The following is a 14,796-nucleotide window of genomic DNA, read 5'->3' on the forward strand; positions in this document are numbered from 1 at the left end:
ACAGAAAATGATACTTATTCGTATTTTCAGCTTTTGAAGAACAGATACATAGGTACTTCCCACACAAAAATATATAGCTGTCCATAACGCTAATAATCACAAAATGAACTTTCATATCTATCTTCAATGTCATGACACCTAACTCATCAACGCATCTCCAATCAGAGGTAAAACACATCAGCTTTCAAAGTTATCACTAGAACCATGAGAATGGAGACTTCCATCTCTGCAAGCTCCCACTTGCCCACGCAGAGACAAGAGACAGAAGAGAACAGTGTTTTGAAGACCATCTTCCCAATGAGAAAGCTTCCACAGAAGCTCAAACCTGGTGCTCTTTCCTTTGAGCAGGATTTCCTGTGCACAGATTTCAAGTGCTCCCTCGAGTTTATGATCACCTATTTGGCTCCACAAATCAACATCCCAGAAGTTTATTCAGGAAGTAACCTATGTCAGGAAAAACCCATAAGCAAATGGATGCTTTAGCACTCGTAACTATGCTTCGTTAGCAGTTTTTACTCTACAATTTAAAGAATGCCTCAAACTAAGGTAAAGGTGCAAATAACATATAAATAGGGATTCCCAAAGAAAGACATTGGAACAAAATAGTTGAAAATGTAGTTGTAGGTGATAAGAAGCAAGAGAAAACATGATTTCCACCTAGCCTGACACCATACTCAATTTGAACATCTACCAAAACTGGAACCTCTTGTGCTGACACAGGCAAAGTAAAAACTTGCTACAAGCAAGTGAAATCCACTCCAGCTATTTATCACTAACAAAAATTCATACACACTATAAATACCTTCTATTCGGTATATTAATCTCAACACTTACACTTATCTTGTCAATATCTAATTAAAGTCACATGAAGTGCTTTGGCCTTATTCAATCAAGTCAGCTTTAACAAAAACCATGGTCTTGCCTTACGGTCAAAAGTGCCTGAAATACTTAACATCCACCATTATCAACTGGTGACAATTTTCCCCCACCTCCAAAAAAAAGCTTGGGATTCTTTTACTTGCAATATAAGTTTAAAAAACAGAAGGCAAGATGTTGGGAAAATGAAGTCTATCAGAACTTCCACATAACCTGGAAACACTTAAGCGTGAGACAGATGGACATCATCAGAGGCAACAGTAACCCCCATCAGCCAGAGCACTTGAAATACAACTATTACTGGTCATACAATGGATAAAGTGACACATGGAAGGGCAGGAAGTGTTATCAAAATCTGTAGTCTCAGTGACAACTCATCTTGGCGGAAGTAGACTGGCTTGCACCTTCCTACAACTTCCAACTTTCATTCGAGACGGCTCCATGCAGGAGTGCAGGCTTGCCAAGGAACAGAACAGGGAAGTCCAATGCTACCAATTTATTGAAATTTGGGCTACAAAAGGTCAAGTCAGATGACTCTGTAGAACATGACCGATTTCAAACACCTCTACAAACAACCATTTGGAGTAACATTCCAAGGGAAGAAAAGCTTATTTTGTGAGCAGTTCTTAGAGGACCACCCCTGTTTGAACCCAGCTGGACTCCTGATCCTGCATAGTGACAAGGACCTAATTACTGATGAAAGACATAAGACTTCATATTTGTTCTGAAGGAGGCGACATCTGGGATAATGTTTAAGTTTGACATCTGCATCAGGAACAAGAGCTATCATCTCAGTACTGCATTCCATTTCAGGCCAGAACAGAAAACATACACAAGAAGAAATGGGAGAGCTTGGGGCGTGGGTAGATGTTGTTGGTCTGTTACTACTAGTATTCCTCAAGTCCACCATTCAGTCATTTTGAAGTCTTTCTATTTGAGGGACCTTGTTCCACTCCAGCTGTATTCAACAGGACAATTCTAGTTACAGAAAAAACCTCAAGTTCAATCATAAGCTAAATCCTACCTACTATTAGAAGACAATGTCAGCTGTTCAACTTTTAACAAACTCCTTCAATTTTGCATTACAAATATTCAAAATATGCAAAACCAAGTTGGTTGGGCTCAGGTGTGTTTTTGTGATCATCTCAATGAACAGCTTTAGAAGTATCTTAAAGTAGCAGCATTTAATTTTTAAGGAAAACCAACATGAAGGCAAGCAGGTGGCTCTGGGAAGTCATAAAAACAACACATGGGTAATTTTCACATTGTCCTGGTTTCAGCTGTGATAGAGTTAATTTTCTTCCTAGTAGCTGGTATAGTGCTGTGTTTTGGATTTAGTACGAGAATAATGTTGATAACAAACTGATGTTTTAGTTGTTGCTAAGTAGCGCTTACACTAAGTCAAGGACTTTTCAGCTTTACCAACTGAGAAAGCTGGAGATGCACAAGAAGCTGGGAGGGGGCACAGTCAGGACAGCTCCATTATCAAAAGCTCTATGCTGTTCTTGGGTTGGTTTTGGGTTTGGTTGATGATTGTGGTTTGTTTCCCCCCCCCCCCCCCATTTTTTTCTTGGGGGAGCAGCGGTTGTTTATTTGTCATGAGTTGGTTTGGGGGGTTTTTTGCTTTTAAAAATTACTTCTCTCATTTCCATTCCCATTCTTAGGGAAGCATTTGGCTTATACACTGATCCCCATAATCTCAAAAGGCTCTTTGCTCATGATGGACGAAAAGCCCTGGCTTTGGCTTATTCATACACACTAGCATCCAGGTCCTCCTAACAATTTTGTAATGCAGTTATACATTGCAGATATGTAGCACACCAGAAGTAGACCAGCAGCATAAGCAGAACAGAAAGTATGGTGGCAACATGAAGTAGTTTTAATATTTAATACTTCAGGGCAGCAACAACACATCAGCCTCTTCTGCAGCACAGACGTTATCTTCTTATGAAGGTGGCCAGAGTTCTGGTGTTCTGCAGGCAAATACAAGCTGCTCACAGAGCTCTGCCATACCGTCTTCAATCCATAAAAATGTTTGTTTTCTGCAGCTGGACATGAGAATTTCACAAATCAGCAACAGCATCAGGAACGTGACTCAGTATTGTCCATCATCTTCAGACACCAGACTGTTCACTCCACATGCAAACACTACCAGCCAAGCCAGAGAGTGAAGCCACAGGACATGGACCCAAGGGTGACACCAGGCTGTTACTAGGTTTCTTCTACTGTGCAAAACCCATTACTTTCCTGATCCTGAAAAGAAATGGATCATAATGCTCTTAGCATATGTAAGTGAGGTTCACCTTAGTTGCTCTTGCAGACATATCTTGTGTTACCAACAAAACCAGTCAGATCTACTTTGAAATCATCGCCCGCATTTGCATGCATCAGAAGTCTTTAGACTGCTGCAGACCACGGTGGTCCTTCACACGTTGAAAAGGGGAAGTGAGAAGATAAGCCTGCGCTTTATTTCTTCTTCTGTTGATGGTAACATAAAAGAGTCAACTCTTCCACAAAACGTTAGAAGATAATCTTACGCCAGTGACCAGCTGATCAAAACGAAGACATGCCAAGTGTGATTCATATTGTTCTTCCAGGGCAGTTCAGCCAGAACGAGCACTTTCTGTAAACTCTTCTGTACATGGTACTGCAAGGCTTATAAGCAATATGCAGGCCTCAGATGGGTGCTTAACCCTGCTAAGCACTGTTTCCTGGTGGCGCTTCCCATTTTCTAGATGAACTCAGAAGTAAGCCATTTTAAAGAACTTTGCCTCTTCTCAGAAGATTTTATTTTGAGGGATTCATCAGTGACATGCAAAAGCCACAGCAGCTTCAAAAAGCTGATCAGAAGAAGAATGTCATATTCCTGCTTGAAATATACCTGCACAAAATATTCAGGCACGAATGAAATGAGATGCCATGGAGGGATGACAGCCGCTACGGTGAGCGCACACCTCTCCAGAAAGGTGTGGCCGTAAGGCTACGGCTGAGCTAGCGGCTACACCCGCCTCCTCCTGCGAGCCCCCCCGGAGGCCTGTCCTCTCCACGCACCGTTATAGTCTATAAACCGCAGGCCCGCCCACAGCACGACAGCCCCGCCCGGGCGTGCCCGGCCTCCGGAGCCAGTAGGAGCTCACGAGGCGCGCAGGACGTGCGGGCCGGAGCGCTGGGGCCGCGGGGGGCGGCTCTGGCCCGCCAGGCCGGCGCGGCCTCGGCCGGGCGCACCCATACTCACCTGCCGCCCCAGGCGCCGCGGCCTGGGGGGGGCGGCGCGGCCGCTGCCGCGGCCACAGAGGGCTCGCCCCGGGGGGCACGGGCCACAGCACCGCCCCGCCGCAGCCCTACCCGGCGGCCGCGGCCCGTCGCGGCCCGGTACTCACGAGTTCGTGTGCAGGTACTCGAAGGTGAGCTGGGCCCGGTTCAGGCTGCTGTAATTGGCCAAGGCCATGGCGGCGGCCGGGCCCGGACCGCGCTCCGCGTGCGCCGGCGGCCCCGCGCGCCTCGAGGCCTCCCCGCCCGCCGCCGGTCACTGCCCCCGCCGGGAAGCCAGCGCCGCGCGCGGGGCCCCCGCCGGGCCGCAGCTGCGGCTGCTCCTGCCGGGCCGGGCGCCCCGCCCGCCCACCGGCCCCGCTTTGTCTCCGCCGCGATCGCGATCGCGCCCCGCCGCAGCCCCCAGCCGCCCCCGCCCGGCGGGGCGTGGCCGAACCGCTCACCGGCCATTGGGCGGGCCGCGGCACGTGACGGGAGAGCCATGGCGCGGGCCGCTGCAGCTTCTCTGCAGCCGCGTGACGGGCGCGCTCGGCCGGCGAGAGGCGGGTGGGAGCGGGTGAGTGCGGCGCGCGCAAGCACCAGACCAACCGCGCCACAGCGCGCGGAGGCCCCGCGGCCGCCCACGAGACCCCCCCCCATGACCCCCTCCTCCCTTCCCTGGGCTTCCGGCCCTCCCCGCCCGGAGCCGAGCGCCTCAGCGCCGCGGGAGCGGGAGCAGCTGCGGCGGCCTCCCCAAGGGCGGGCGGGAGGGAGGGGAGGGCCGCGCCGGGAGGGCCGGCCGGTAGCGGGAGCAGCGTCCGGCCCGCGCGTGCTGAGGAAGCCCCGCTGGAACGGTGGGGCCCGACCGCCGCAGGGGCTGGCGGGGAGCAGGGCGGGCACCGGGGCCTGGCCCTGCGCCGCCCGGCCCGGCGCCTCTGGAACGGGGGAGGCGGCTGTGGCGAGCGGGGCTCGGCGGATCCAGCTGACGGTAAATCTCGGGCGCCGGGGCGCAGCGGGAGAAGCCTCCCCGTCCCCCGGAGTCGCGGGAGCGGCTCTGGGCGCCGTGTGCAAGGGCCGCGGCTCCATCGGAGGGACGCAGCTGGATGGAGAGACCCCGCCGCTGAAATCTGTCTGGAGACTGTCGGCCTCTGGCCTGCGAGAGAGTGTGTGGACTTCAACGGCTGCGTGGTTCCTGCAGCTGGCAGCACGTACAGTTGGTGAAGGCTCTGGGAAGTCATTAAGGAGAAGCGGCTGAATGTGCCTGTACATATTAAAATATAGTGATAGAGAGGGTGTACAAAACCAGAAATATTCTTGCTTCAATCCTGTGCTTTTGATTCATCTTGAAATCTGAAGGGATTGAGCAAACCAGGGCTGTCCTCCTTGTGTCCTGCGCACACCTTGTCCCCCTCTAAACTACGGGCTGAACCCTGGAATCCTGAAGGCCAGAAATTCTTTGCTGAACACACGAGTTGCCCAGCGGAAAAACATACCAAATTCTCCTTCTGAAATGGACTCTAAAACAGGATGGCTGCATCTCCTGTGTCTCGGATAATAGGAATCTGAATAAAAATCCAAAATCTGAAGGAATTCAGCCTGTGCCGAAACTGATGTGATATATCTGAGCTATGCAGCGAAAAGTTAAATTTAATGATCTATTAATCGCAATTGGTGAATGGCTAAAATAGGAGCTTCATATTTGAGTTGCTTGCCTCCCATTTTGTTTGCAGTACGTTCTGGTCTGCGTGTTTGTGTGAAATGGGTCCCCGGTGGTACACAAGCCAGAGCTGACAACTCTGCAGCTTTGACCTGAGAACTTCGCTTCCCAGCACAGCATTTAGTTCTGTTCATCTTCTGTTCAACCTGTTCAGGTCTAAAGATTCCTTCAAGCCAGCAAGTCATGTCATTCCTGCCGATGGGGATTGCTCCGTGTGTACATGTATAGTCATCAAAAAGTCGCTGCATATGTGTGTGCAGTGACTCTTTTAGGCCTTATCTCTGAAAAGCTATGCACAGCAGAATATCAAAGCTGCATGAAAGAATTAGGAAAATTACTGGTAACAACTGTGTTGAGGTGTCGTTAAGTTTATGACAGAATATAACGTATCTACTCGAGTCTTTTAAAGATTGTAGCATCAGTATTGTGCTCAGCTTTTATTTCATCATATTGCAGTCAATATCAGAAGCAGATGTTCAAAAGCAGTGTAAATCCCATCCATGTAAGAGCAAAGTAACTACCCAGATACATGTTCCTAAGGAACACGACCCTGAACTCGTGCATCTCGTCAGCCTTGCCCTCTTTGGTACTCTGGGTACTTCCTCTTTTCCTAACAGGACTTTGTCTCATTGTCTTACCTTCAGGGAGGAACCAGTGTTCCTTTCCTGACATTAGAGAGGTTGACAACATCAACAGAGTACTGCAGCGCTCTGGAACAGAGCAGTTGGACACCTTCCTGCTGCTCCTGTGGGATCTGACCTGCTCCTAGGACTGGCTGGCTTGATGCCAGTCCTTTCCATCTGGTCCTTGGGAGAAGACCAGTACATTGCACTTCCATTTTTATTTGGCCAGTCCCATGCAGGAAATAACTCTTTTCCATCCCTCCATTTGGTGTTGAATTCCATGTCTTTTTAATTTTTTTTGACAAAAGTGGAATGAAAATTTAATTCTTACACTTTCCGTAGCTGTTCTGAAGTAGGTTTCAGACATGTTTCTGACTTCTGCTCTTTGGTCTCTCTTGCCCAAGTCTTGAAAGGATTGTATCATTGTTCACTAGCCCTCTGAGCTGCCAGACATTATCCCAAGGAGTAATGAAATGAATTTACCTTTTGCAAAACAGCATTTGGATCCCACTACAGCTCTATCTTGGCCACAGCAGACCTGTTCTTTGGTGGGAGCCTGTCTGTCAGTGGATGGAGATATGATACGCTCTTTTTGCCCGTATGCCGCTGCTGCAAATTGCTGAGTTCCTCAGTGCTTTTGAGATGGAAGTCTTCCCACTGCAAATTCACATTTATCCTCTTTTGGGGCAACTGTTCTATCTTGGAAACTTACTCTCCAAACTTTGTTTAAATAGTTCTAGATCTCTCTGTTATACTGATTATGACAGGCAACTTCCCTTTTTTTTCCATCTGCTACCAGCACCGTTTCCCTGAGTTCCTGTTCAGCACGAGGGTGTCTGCAGCCATCTTATGTGAATGGGCAGAACAAGTCTGGCTTCTTAAGTGTCACAGGCAATACCCTCTCACCCTTGAGGAGGCTCTTGTTGCAGTAGAAAGCAGCAGTTTGCTCTGGTGCACATAACTTTCCTGATAAATGACCTGTGGATTGATGGTTTGTCCAGCCTGTACATGTGGAGCTTGAGGCAAACTCTACTGCTCTTCTTTAACCCGTGGCTGAGTTTGTTACTCTGAAATAATCCCCAAATCCCCTTGTAAAACTAGTATTTTGATTCCACACTGGTCAAATTTTGTGTTTCTAGGTTGGGGCGTGAGAGTTCCCATGCAGTCCTGTATAGTGTTTGCTGAGTTCTTAGTGTGGCATAGTATTTTGCTAAGCCTCTTTCCACTGGCATCTGGGCCATAGCCTGAGGTTGTTGAACAGTTTATTTATGTGGCTCTTGTTCTGAAAATTGGAGATAACTGCTTCTAACACCTGTGTGGACCTTGAATCAACAGTTATTCTTTGTCTCCCCTAATTTTTAAGAAACTAGACTTCCAAGCCAGTACTTAATGGGTGAGTTGCCATAGTGGTACGTACTATATTCTGCACCAGATGAGTGCTATGAGTGTAGCAAAGTGTCTTTTCCACACTCCTGTGAGGTTTCCTGAGTTAACTGTTAGTGGCTTTATTCTGTGTTTATGCACGTGAAGAAACATAAACCTTTGCATTGTATAAATGAGGTTTTCACTGTCAGAGTGAAATAATCACTGCAGGCGTGGAAAATAAATCTGAGCACATCACCAGTAATCCTCAGGGACTTACTGGTCTTTCCTTTATCCTTCCTTTTTTCTGGAAGGAAAAAATAGCATCAAACACTGTCTCTGGGTACAAGGTCCTCTGTATACATTGTGACAAAAGTTGCTGAAGTCCTAGGTCTGTGCTGTTTTTCTGCTGAGTGTTCACTTTGAAGATACTTCTCTTAAGAAGTTTGGGTGCAGTTACAGGCCCCAGTAACCTAAGTGGCATGGATCTCTCTTCCATTGCCCTGAATTTATAGAAGGAATTTCAAAGTAACTTCCCTTAATGGGCTGTGAAATCATCATGTTGGCTTGCAGCTTTTTGGTTCATTCCTTTGTGTTGTGCCACACGCTGGCTGTGCTGTGTGATTTGCTCTGATTATCTGCCTGTACATAACGAAACTTCCTGCCATGAAATACGCTACTCCCTCAAAACAGCATAAGGTGGTATTCTTTAAATGGAGCGTGCCTCACTCACAGAGAAGAGCTGTATTATTCATCAAAGCATTCTGCCTTTTCTTGGGCATGAGTTGAATCTCAGGGTCAACTCAATACAATACAAGAATACAAGCCATAAAGTCAAGAATTTAGAAGAAGGACGTGTTTTCCCCCTGGCTTTTCCTAGTAAGGAGTTCTGCCTTATGCGACCTGGGGTAGACCTTTTTCTTGTGTTCATAGTCACATCTGTCCAGCCTCTCCATTACTCATGTCAAGTAGCAGAGCAATTTGCTGACTAAATGCAAAGGAGTCATGAAGTGAGACCTGTCTTTATGGAAGTATCTTTCTCTCCTGTGTTGGGAGACCTAAATCCTGCCTTTCTTCTCTCTGGAACAGTTACTTAACGAGCAATCAATGAGTCAATCCTTACAAGAAATGCAGACCAAGATGTTCAAATGCGACTACCTAAACATGTATGGGAGGCACTGGCATAAAAGTTCAGAGACCTTTTCCATAGTGCCAAGTGTCAGCCTCTCGCTTCTTTGTCTCCAGGGAAAGTCACATCATGGATTTAAATTCATTATTTTGGTCTTGGTACCATTCTCAGTGAGACACTGGCTGTCGGAAATGACTTTGTAAATGAGTTTGCAGGAGAATGGAAAGGGTAAGAATAGATGAGAGCAGGGAGACATCTTGAAGTGAGAACCAGGAAATTTGTCAGCGGAATGGTGGATGGTGAGGATGCTCCACTACCAGTCAGGCTCCTCCTGTCCTGAGTCCATCTTTGATTAATGAACTAAGGAAAGAATGGAATTAACAGACATGAAAAAAATGTAAAATGTCAGTATAGCATTACTTTACCACCTCGGGCCTACGACAGAAAATACTCTGTGTCTTTGTGAGAATGACTGCAGAAGAGCCCACGAGAAGCTAGTAGAAGAGGAGTGATGGTGGCATCTGAAAAGAATTTAGCTGACAAACTTGGAAGAGTTATGAATGGCATGAACTGACCATCTGTCAGAGATTTACAGTTTGGCCTAGGTTCGATCGTTTTCCACAGCGATGCTGAAAAGGACCCAAGCCTGGAGGCTTCCTTCTTTCTAAACTGTGATTGCATGACATCTTTAGTGGCCTCTACCATCATGAGAAGGTCTGCAGGCTTCTTAACAAAGTGACTAACTAGCAGAATTTATTTTTTTCAGGAGTAAATGGTTTTCCCTGTCTCATTATTTGAAATGTGTGGACTATGTTACCTGTGGGGTTTTGTTCAGTTCAGAGTGTATTTTTAAACCAGCCTAATAGATGTGCCTAACATGGGCAGCTCAAGAAATTTCAGTTTGGCAAACTTGCAAGCAACTGAAAACATGATCGTGTAGTGAAAAGCTTGTGGAAATCTCATGTGTGGGTGCCACTTAGAAGTAGCATCCGAGTAGATTGAGTTGTGATACAAATGAAGAGATGAACAGTCACATGACCACATCTGGTACAGAACACACTTGGGGAGTGCTAGGGAGGGAGTAAGGTTCTCCAGGTTCTTCCCATTAAAACGTCTCAGTGATGACTGACAATAGATAACTGCTCCTCTAGTGTGTGCTGTGAACGCTACCATGTGTTACATGTCTATTGTCATCTCCAGAGGTGTTCATCTCCCCTGACTTCAGATGTAGACAGGTACAAGGTACACCAGAACCCCAGACTGCCCTTCTGCTTTATGTGAAGTTGATATCAAAGAAGACAGGCTTGGCTGCCCTGGTGGGAGAGAATGAGGGGAACTTTACAGATGCATAGCATCTTCTCTGGCATGTGATGGTTTGCAGGGAGCTGATCAGTCTGACAATTGCAACATGAATGCAAGAGGTGGTGTGAGGAACAAAAGTACCGTAGCAGCAGACCATAGTGAAAAGCTGCCAGTCAGCACTGGTCAGTATACAATTCCAGAGACTGTCCCTAGCCTGAGCAGGGACTGTCAGGAAGCCTGGAGGTTCTCAGGAGGCAAAAAAAAAAAAAAAGAGGCTGTGAGGCAATGGCATTATTTTCAGCAACTTCACCCTGAAGTTATTTGTTCTTGTCACTCAGATCTTTCTTCCAGACATGGTTATTTTCATTAAGAGAAAGTAACTCAGAAAAGGTTTTATCGGCACAGTTGGATCATCTCATGTGATGGTTTGACCAGTCCTCAGCAATCCTGTAATCCCATCAGCGTCCAATTTAGAGCATGTGTGGAGATGTCCCATGCTTGTTCAGTACATCCTGAGCTCCCGTTCTTCATGGGGTCTGGCTTTGTCCTGTGCTAATCATCTGGATAGTACGTGTTCTTTTCTCACATGAGCCTAAATATTTTAAAAAGAAAAAGACCTTTTCTCTGTAACAGTGGTTTTGCCTGTCTGCCTCCCAAACTATTTCTCTCCCCCCTCTCCACCTAACCTGACCTGACAAGGGAGAGCAAAGTATCTGTAGGCTCACAAGGAGTGTGATAGTGGCACGTTTCCTACAGGCATGTGGGATAGTGGGTATGTGAAAGCCAGTGAAAAGAGACTGTTTCCAACCTGCGCTGAAAGTCAGCTTAGATGTTGCAGCAGCAGCCATGGTGGTAGTTGAAACGTAGGAAAATACCAGCATTAATGATATTAGTGCAAAGTTGCAGGCAGATGGCTGGCCCTGGCCTGAGGTTAAATGGAGGGGTGACTGCCAGGCCCTGCAGAGAGTGGAGAGGCTAAAGCGGGGTCAGCCTTCACCTGGGGTTAAGCAAACAGAGCAAGAAACAACCAGACAAAGGGGTGAGAGGTAGTGTCAGGCCTGCCCTGGATGGAGGGTGCCTAAGGGCAGTGCTGCCTGACTGGGATCACTCACCAAGGCTGTTATTAACTGAACAAGGGTGCAAAATCAGAAAATCTTGAGCCTGCAGGGGAGCAGGTGGGAGGGGGAAAGAACTAGGGTGGCTCTTTCATATTGCAGGGGGAAATGGGGGCAAAGCAAAGCATATGGTTGAGGCTGTTCAGGACCGGGGTGGGCATCAGAACAGATGCAGTCAGGAGCAGGACATCAAATCTGCTGTGGCCATACAGGTGGGTTTGCCTTGCTTCTGCAGCCAGGGAGATTGGATGCGGCCCCCAGTGCCACTGAATGAGTTCCCTGATGATGTCCGCAGGAAGTGTGGCTCAAATTAACATCTCGGTTCATCTCAGTCTCAAAAAAGACCTTCTGAGGAATCTCATTTGTATCCACATCTGTCTGCCGAGTCCTCCATACAAAAGGACTGGAGGAAGGAGGAATGTCACAAAGTGCCCGCACCTCCCAAGGACAGATGCCCACAGGCCCTTCCCCAAGCTACTGCTGGCAGTGTCTTTTTGAATTCAAGGCAGTACATCTCCTCACAGATCCCGCCACAGACTCCGCAGCACACACAGGCATTTGGCTCAAAACTGGGAGGTGACCCTTGCCAGGAGGAGCTCCGCCATTTCCAGGCAGCAGGGACACGTGCCACCGGACCTGTCAGTGCACCTCAGTGCCACCAGAAGCTACCCTGACTCCAAACTGTAAATGGGGAAGCTGCCTGAAAAATGAGGGAAAATTTTTGCATGAATGCTGAGGAATGACTCAAGGCTTTGGTATATTGTATTCTCAAATATTTATTTCAGTGTTCTTATAAATGTTTTATTTGAAGAAAAATATTGTAATTGGCCAATATTCCACAGAATCTAAATATTTTGCTCTAAGACAGTACTTCCTTCCCCCACTTGCAGAGATTTGATTCTTTGCTGATTACGCGGTTCAAGCTCTGGGCATGGCGAGGGCTTCTCCCCCACTCTGCCGTCTGTTTACATGTGACTAAGGCCTTAATCCAACCACTGTCATAGCAAGGGGGAGAAAAGACAATTTATCTTTGGTTAATCCTGAAAAATAGCTTTTCATCCAACAGACTTTTCCGCTGAGAACAAGGAAGATGGGAAGAATACACATGGGAAGAGGATGGGACAATTGGGGCGCAAAAGCTGAGCCTTCCTCTCCCACCTGTGCTGGCTGTGCGGGGAAGGGAGCACTTGCCGGGAACAAAGTTCCCTTGCAAGAGAGGCTACATGATCTCAGAGCTCATGCAATACAAGAAGCCCACGGAGTGGTGGGAAGCAGGCAGTGTGGAGTGTGTGTAACACCTGAGGCTTGTCTGTGCGAGCTCCTCCTTGAGGCTCTCCAAAGCTGAACAGCCTGTCCAGGGGCTTGCCTTCCCTCTAGTTTGGCAAAGGTGTCGCTGGTTTTATAGTGCTGGAAGGATTTCAGGCACACCACATGGTTCCTGCTGTGGAGAAATGTCTTACCCTACACCCAGGGCACCCGTGTGCTGATTTCATGGTCCAGAGATCCACCAGGCAGAGAGGGGTGCAAGGCTGTGCTGAGGACGCTGAGGGCCCCACCTTTGCAGGACTCCTGTCGGAGCACACAAGGGGCTGGCCCTGCTCTCTCCTCACCCAAGCCCATGGCAGACCTGAGGTCGGGCTGCCAGGCTGTGGCTGTTGGAATGAGCACCAGCTCGCAGGCGTGCAGACAAGTGAAGGACACCTTGCTTTTAGGAGTACCAGTAACTGATAAGAGCTGGACATCTTTTGAGCAAGCGCTTCCCTGAAACAAGGAGAAAGGTGCAGGGACTGGAGGCCCGAAGATTCAGGGATAGGAGCAACAGCATGCAGCATGTTGGTGCAGCCTCTGCCCAGCATGGAGTAGCACACTCAGCTGCAAGTCCACCACCCCAGCCTGCTGTTGAGTTGTAGCTAGTGAGTTTTGGATCAGCTGGAGGTCCCTGCGGCCGCTGAGAGGTCATGTCATTCACAGGGCCACCAGGCTAGGCATGATGTGTGGTTGTTAAGGTGAGCTGGAGTGATGGTGTCCTTAATCACATGACGTAGTTGGTGGGACTAGCTGCCTACTTTTTTTGCTTCCAGCAGGACCTAAAGTATAGGACGGTATTTGTTCTGTGGTGCCTTCTAAGTGACTGGTCTGGAAGTAGCCACTCTATTTACGTGGGGTGAGTAGGAAAGTCCGTAGCATGAGCATCTTAAGAATTGTGAGGGTTTTTTTGTAACATCAGCTGGAGACTTTGATTCATTGTATGGTCTCAGTGAATGTTGCTGATATCCTTCATCATTCTGCTAGGTTCACTTTATCATGCGTACCTGGGACCAGGAAACATCTTAAAAGGTACTGGGAGAAGAGAAAGAAGCTTGTAACAACAACCTTCTGATTTGCAGGATGGCAAAGGCATTTACATGTGTAACAATGAAAGGTAAACACTGCGAGTGGATCAGGAGAAGCGTCGCTTTGTGACAGCTGATTTTTGTGTCCTGCATCACAGCTGCTGGAGTGGGGACAGGAATGGGGCACATTTTGGGTGGCTGGCAGAGCAGCTTCCCCAAGGGACCAGACACAGCACAAGGTGCCTCCAAATGTGGGCACAACTTGTGAGAAATGTCAGAGTTTTTGTGAAAGGTTATTGTAAGATTTCTGCATGTGCCATCGTACCAATGATCAGAGAGAAGAAATTGTGTAGTGGCGGGTGATAGCTGTCGGTCACATATTTCTAGCTGGGTTATACAGCGTGTTTTGCTGTGAAACATGGCTGGTGTTCAAGAGGTGTCTGTGGGGATGTCAAGATAGCAAAACTCCTCAAGAGAGAGCAAACTGCAGCATTCAAAACGATGAACGTAAAATCCCCTGTAGCTTTTACAAGTAGAACTGGGAATACACCTAGGAAAAGTCCATCGGCCTTGGAGGGTGCTGTGAGGCATCTAATGCTGGGAAGGCTGGCATTCCTGCAGTGAGGTTCGTCACTCCTCTACCCAGTGGCAGAGAAACCCTTCTTGCTCCTATGCTTTGAATGGAAGATAAATTTAAAAATTACTTCAAAGTCACCTCCAGTAACTTCTTTAAAGGAGGTCTGTTGTAGTCTTTGTTGCAGGTAACAATGTCTCCCTTCACTAAGGCACTCAGTACTGGATTCTTGGGAGGTGATGGTGGCAGAGGCAGGAAGCCAGAGAGACTGCAGAGCACCACAAACAGGAGGCAGCTGCTCTTCTGTCCTCATGGTATGGTGAAAAAGGATGGAAAAATGGTGCCCTTCTGGACAGAACCTTTATTCTGAGAGAGAGTGAAGAGCCCCTGCGACATAGAAAATATTAGCTCAAGAGGAGGAAGGCCAGGGGGGTCTGGCCAGGACGGGTCCAAGGCCCCGCAGCACAGCCAGGCTCAGGGCCACTGGATGCACTCTGCAGCATGTCGGAGATGTCC

The 14,796-nt window shown here is 48.0% G+C and overlaps 1 protein-coding gene across 1 annotated transcript in view; it reads right to left on the reverse strand.

Moving 5' to 3' along the window:
• The window catches only part of MORC2 (MORC family CW-type zinc finger 2), a 51,148-nt gene extending 46,648 nt beyond the window's left edge, over window positions 1–4,500 (reverse strand). Inside the window, exon 1 of the mRNA XM_087768701.1 lies at window positions 4,257–4,500. Within this exon, the coding sequence (XP_087624827.1) occupies window positions 4,257–4,324 (68 nt within the window). The 5' untranslated portion in view covers window positions 4,325–4,500. The remainder of the gene's footprint in view (window positions 1–4,256) is intronic.
• Between the last annotated feature and the right edge of the window lie 10,296 nt (window positions 4,501–14,796).

This window comes from Nipponia nippon, unplaced genomic scaffold, assembly GCF_047370975.1.
Source record: "Nipponia nippon isolate SJK-2023a ecotype South Korea unplaced genomic scaffold, ASM4737097v1 scaffold_30, whole genome shotgun sequence".
NCBI lineage: Eukaryota > Metazoa > Chordata > Aves > Pelecaniformes > Threskiornithidae > Nipponia > Nipponia nippon.